Source organism: Glycine soja, chromosome 6, assembly GCF_004193775.1.
Source record: "Glycine soja cultivar W05 chromosome 6, ASM419377v2, whole genome shotgun sequence".
NCBI classification, from domain to species: Eukaryota; Viridiplantae; Streptophyta; class Magnoliopsida; order Fabales; family Fabaceae; genus Glycine; species Glycine soja.
This window is the reverse complement of record NC_041007.1, coordinates 26,363,182-26,369,768: the sequence shown is the minus strand read 5'-3', so window position 1 is coordinate 26,369,768 and position 6,587 is coordinate 26,363,182. Positions and strand designations below refer to the sequence as shown.

General features: G+C 32.7%; 1 protein-coding gene and 1 pseudogene across 1 annotated transcript; one reads left to right on the top strand and one right to left on the bottom strand.

Annotated features, from left to right (window-relative positions):
- The first annotated feature begins 490 nt into the window (after window positions 1–490).
- LOC114416041 lies at window positions 491–3,422 on the top strand (annotated as a pseudogene).
- Window positions 3,423–4,035: 613 nt separating this feature from the next.
- On the bottom strand, window positions 4,036–4,923 carry LOC114416039 (mitogen-activated protein kinase kinase kinase 17-like). Its single transcript, XM_028380921.1, has one exon. The coding sequence runs from the start codon at window positions 4,921–4,923 to the stop codon at window positions 4,036–4,038; it is 888 nt and encodes a 295-aa protein (XP_028236722.1).
- Window positions 4,924–6,587: the final 1,664 nt, after the last annotated feature.

Genomic DNA, 6,587 nt, shown 5'->3' with positions numbered 1-6,587 from the left:
TTCCAATAAATTAATTTCTATCTAAAGAATGTATCTACTGTTAGCATTTCTCGAGTGAAATATATGTATATTCACTAAATGATATGGGTCAGACTACTTAATGAGATCTATGTATTTTTTGTAACTGTTAAAGGCAAATTTTGTTAGTTGCAATGTACTAATTTTTTGAAACAAAAAGCTAATGCATGCCAAGGTGTTTCGTATTTATAATATTCTATGAGTTCAAATCGACTCACCCTGTTATCCCAATACTATAGGCCATATAATCTCAATTGTTTACCATAACATGCTTTGTTTATCATAAAAATTGCAGTAGTGTTTTGAACACATTTTTTACATTATTCAGAATGTCATCCGACACTAAAATTACTAAATCCAGTTTTTCCTAAGCTGATATGTGCTCAGTTAATTAATCCCAACGAGTCAGAAAAGACAGAAAGATATAAACTCAATTCTCCATATACTACATAACAGTTTTTCCTAAGCTGATATGTCTGCAGGTTCCGTAGCTGCAATTGTGGCTGGTGTAGTAGTTTTTCTTGTGCTGGTATATGGTATACTTTGGAGGAGATGCTGCCTAGAACAGAAAAGTTCTCTAGCAAAAGGTAATAATTACATTCATTTATTGATACAATGAAGATAAGCTTTGTGCTTAAACTGACTTTTGATGTACAAAAGTGAACTCTTGCATGTTATATAAATTTGAGCATGCACCAAAATTTAGGGTATTCAGTTAACCTTCAAAGCTTGTTAATTATCTTGGCAAGAAAAATAAATCAGCACATGGACTGTTCAATAAAGAGTGACTAATCCTCACTATATAAAGTGTGTATGAAAAATAAACTTCACTCTTTATTATTAACAATTTTTTTGTAATACAAGACACTTGATTGCAATCTTCACACTCACTCTATTTCCCACATCTCTTTCTCTCTTATTCTTTCTTCTTCACTCCCTACACAGTTTTTTTTATCAGAAAATAAAATAAACATAATTATAGGGCCACCAGGGGTTCCCCAACACATAATGGTGATAAGTAACAAAGTGAATTCATAGACCAGGTAACCAAGAACTACATAGATTTACTAATTAATAACTCTAGACTATTTCAATCATTCACCAAGTACATCAACTTTCCACCTTTGGGAAATGTAGCACTTTATGTAATTAACCACTGGAGATGATTTTTCTGTGGACAGTTGATCAAGTGCACCAATGGTGACAAAAGTATTAATAATGTGGAACTTTCTCAACTATTAGAGATCTACAATCTTTCTTTGTTTGAATTTACAGAGCTAAAGGGTTTAAAACTGCAAATGGATATATTTACCTTACGACAAATCAAAGCAGCAACAAACTACTTCAACAAAACCAACAAAATTGGAGGGTTTGGTCCTGTGTACAAAGTATTTTGGACAGTATTAGCATATTCTGTCAATTTATCATGCATCTATTAATTGTAGCTATTACTTTATGAGAAGAAAAAAAATTAAGATTCCAACCCAATAACTATGTTCCAATCCCCAATATACAGGGAAATTTATCAGATGGGACAATAATAGCAGCCAAGCAGCTTTCTTCAAAATCAAGGCAAGGGAACCGCGAGTTTCTAAACGAGTTAGGCATGATTTCAGCTTTGCAACACTCTTGTCTAGTTAAACTCTATCGCTGTTGTGTCGAGGGAGATCAGTTATTGTTGGTATATGAATATATGGGAAAAAATAGCCTTGCTCGTGCTTTGTTTGGTAATTCTTTCTTTCATATGTGGCTAGCTGCTTTCAGTTGTCACTTCTATGATATTCTCCTTCTTCTAACTAATATAGATGACAACACAAAATTTTTGTGTAATTTCCATTTTTCACTAATGAAGGTCCAGAAGAATACCAAATAAAATTGGATTGGCCAACAAGGCAAAAGATATGTGTTGGTATTGCTAGAGGTTTGACATACCTTCATGAGGAATCGAGATTGAAAATTGTCCATAGGGACATCAAGGCCATTAATGTGTTGCTTGATAAAAATCTAAACCCAAAGATATCTGATTTTGGTTTAGCCAAGCTAGATGAAGAGGACAATACCGGCATAAGCACCCGAATTGCTGGAATTTAGTGAGTTTCAATATTGGGACTTTTTTCTGTACAAATTTTATGAACAAATATTTTGTATGATATGATTAGACTTTGATGAAATAAAGTAGAGATGTTATAAAATTTCATACCTTTTTGAATTGGATTTAGCCAACTAGTTAGAGAATAAAAATATTGAGTTTGAACAAGTCTGAGCATTTACTATGTTTCTACAATTAATGTAGCTGACAAAATTTGTATTGTGCAGTGGATACACAGCTCCTGAGTATGCTATGCATGGATATTTGACTGACAAAGCAGATGTTTATAGCTTTGGAGTTGTTGCCTTGGAAATTGTTAGTGAGCGGAGCAATATGATTCAACGGCAGAAAGAAGAAGCATTCCTTCTTCTTGATTGGGTAAGTACTTCCGTAATGTGTTCACGAAAATGCTATTTTCCTTTAGCCATAGAGTATCAAATAGTGCTAGGGTGGTATGTTTTGTATGTAAGAGTATATAAGTAGTGTATATGAGCAACTAATATATACTCTTACATGGTAAGATTTAATTTACACATAATCTCATTTTATTTCATATGGTGGAAGTTGACCGCTTTAAGACCACACTTTTCATAGTTACCATAATTATATCAAAATTGACTGCAGAATCGTACTAGTGACAAATGTTACATGGAATTCTATTTACTCTTGGAGTGTCAAACTATATCGCAGCAGAACTCGTATCTGCCATATAGTTTCTAGTTACCATAATTATATCAAAATTGACTGCAGAACTCATATCTGCGATATAATCGTACTATGACTAGAAATTACACTATAATCCAGCAGTTTGAATAGCTTCTTACTAGATTATATCACAGATACGAGTTCTTTCAAACTATTATTATATCATTCTGTTTACCAGGCACATATGTTGAAAGGGAAAGGTAATCTGATGGAGCTAGTTGATAGAAGATTGGGTTTAAACTTCAACTAAAAAGAGGTTACAGCGATGATCAACGTCGCTCTTTTATGCACCAATGACACTGCCTCCCTCAGGCCAACAATGTCCTCAGTGGTAAGCATGCTTGAAGGTAGATCTGTGGTTCAGGAGGTGTTTTCAGAGTCAAGTGAGGCATTGGATGAGAAGAAGTTGGAGGCAATGTGACAGCCTTACCAAGAGATAATAGGAGAAAATAAGTTAACTGAGATTCAAAATCAGAGTCTCTCAATGGATGACACATTGGCTCCTTCATCATCTGCAACAGATCTCTATCCTGTAAACATGAATTCTTCTTACTGGGAGAAAAGGGGATGGTGAGAAACTGAGAAAGCAGATATTGCAACAATTTGTTTTATATGAATTACGTTGAATTCTCCTAGTAGCTAATGTCATAATTGAGATTTGGCATTTGGACCCTGACTTTTTAGTTCTCCTAGCTAAAGCAATTCACGACTTTGGCACTCTACTTCGAAATTAATTTTTAAAAGCAATTCCTTAACCCTTGAAATTTGTGTTTTTGATCAATTACAAAAAAAATAGGCATCTTGGATTAAAACCAATCTTCCTTGATTTACTCATGACGACACTTGGTCATTTACTTGGTTTACAAGAATCGAACCACAAAATGTTGCAAATAAAGTCTGTTACAATCAAAATAGCAGGCAACGCATTTAACTCGTTACAAAGTGTCCACCATGTTATAGCAGCATAACTCACAACACCCTGTTATCCCAAAACTAATAGGCCATGTAATCTTAATTGTTTATCATATCATGCTTGGTCCACTAATTGTTCTCCAATAAGAATGAGAATGATATACTGGAAATAAACTCAATTCTCCATATACTACATAACAGTCTGCATATATAACAATATAGCTATTTTCTACATTGCTTTACTAAAAAAATTACCTAGAAAAGCAAACACGCTGAATAAAAAAACAAAACATTCGATCAACCGGTATATCTTATTCCTTAAAGGGCACATGACTAACAATATCATATGAGAAAAAAGAAGAACTACACATGTAACATGTTGGATAAAGGAAAGGATGGTTGAGAAGCATTGTAGCAGTCCATCTCTGCCTAGGATCCTTCACAAAACACTTGCTCAAGAAATTCTTGCAATCCCAACTCAGTCCATTGGGTATTTCAGGTGCTTCTTGAAGGACAAAAAGCTTTAACATTATCTCCTTTTTAGTTCGCAGGTTCTTCCATGCACGGAATCCAGTGATCATCTCGATTATAATGCACCCAAGAGACCATATATCTAACGCTGGTTCAATCTGACCAACGACCGATTCTGGCGACATGTAAGAAGGTGTCCCTCTAAACTTGACCTTCCCATACTCAGCATTTGCATCTTCTCTAGTCTTGGACAACCCAAAATCAGCAATCTTCAGTTGATACCTTGCATGATCATCAGATGAAGGAAAGAGAAGGATGTTGTCCGGTTTCAGATCACAATGGACGACTCCTTTTCGATGAATGCAAGAAAGCCCTTTGAGAAGCATACGAGTGTAGACTCTTACTTCACTATCCGATATTGGCCCCTTCTTGTTTACTAAACCAAGAAGAGAACCATAAGGAGCACACTCCATGAAAAGATTGTATGTCACATAATTTCTCTCGACAGTGAATTGGTCAAAATAGCATTGAAGGATTTCCTTGCAACCCAAGAATGAGTCCAGTATTCTTTTTTCCTTCTGCATTGAAGCAATTGAGAAAGAGAAAGGGCTCGAACTCTTGACTGCTACAACCTTCTCATTGCATTCTTGGGGAAGAGCAACAGTAGCAAGATAAACCGTACCATAAGAACCCTTCCCTAAAATTGCCAACTTCTTCCACGCAGCCATGGATAGCTTTTTTTCTTTTCTTTTCTTTTTTTAATCAGGAATTTGCATGTATAGATGATCAACCTTCTGTTCTTCGAATATATATATATATAAAACACTGTAACACAACTTCCGTTCGTGGTAATCAAATCTGGTAAATCTTTTGGATATGATTTTGCAATCATATAAATATGAGATTAATTACTGATGTGAAAAGATTGTACATGATTTATACCCAAAATATATGATAAGATATGGTTATCATTAATTGTCTTATCCAAAAACAGTTAAATCTTAATTTAATCTAATGATGACTTTATCAGTGAGTGAATCTTGTAAATCTTTGGATTCAATTTTGAAATTAGGCAATTAAAAGATTATGCTTGGCGCCCTTCTTGTCCTATGATTGATTTTGAATTCTTTTCCGTCTACTATGTCTATGAGTAAGTGCGAGAGAGAGAATTGAAAATAAAAAGCGTGTGTATTGTTGTGTAACTGAATGGAACAAAATTAAAAAATTTATTATATTATTCTTAATAATATTATTTAAATTTTGCGCTGCATAAAAAGTATTTCATTTTTCTTATTGAAAAATAATTTCATTAGTTGAATAGTATGTTGATTTAAACGTTATATAGAAGAAAGATAGAGTATAGTTAAATATAATAAAATGAAACCTCAATAGATTTAATTTAATTTAACATGATCTAAATAATGGTAATTAATATTTCATCTTTTTTTTCTCATACTCTATTTTTTCATATTTAATGCCTAAAAAAGAAAACATTGGATGAATAAGTATAATTTTTTATAGATACAAAAAAGTTTAGATGAGTTACACTCTAGGATTCATCATGGTTAAAATAAATCTCAAGACTTTAAAACCATTTACTTATTCTTATTTTACATATTGATTGTTTTGAATTAATAGAAAACTTTTTGGTGGAATATTCACATTATGTATAATATAAAAACTTTCAATAGTAACATACAAGTCTATATAACATAGAAAAGCAAGATGTCCATGACGTGTAAGTGTAGGATGAACCAAATTTTTATTGAAAAGTGTCCCATTCTCCAATACAACCCGCAATAATACCTACAACTTCTCCTAATTCCACCAAGTGACCATGAGTAGGACTTTGGCCATAACATAATCATCAAATCCAAGATGTATTCCAACTGGTAAAGGGAGTACATAGATATTAGTTGGGTTTGAATGGTTTTAAATCGATTGATAAGTTCAATTTCAATACTGTAGTAATTATGGAATTATCCACTAGTAAGGTTCTTACATCAACAACCTTATCAACTAGACTAACAGTTGTTATTCACAAGTGTAATCTTTTATCCCACAAAAAAGTGTAATCTTTTGCAATAAATATGAAAATATCATATAATAATTGAAAGTATAACTAAACTCTGTAGCTTGCATTAATTGAATTATTGATTTAAGAAAGATATATTTTACTAGAATTGTTTCTCTATCATTTTTGGAGGGAAAATTTTATTGGAATTTATATGAGAGCACAATTAAAATTATAAAAATAATGTATTTATATATATTTTAATAAAAAATTCTCTTTTAATTTTACTTCCTTAATTAGCTAGTAATCTAAGGGCATTAGGTCACTAATTAGCTTTTATTTTGTTTAGGTGAATAAAAACAAATGAGAGAACAATCT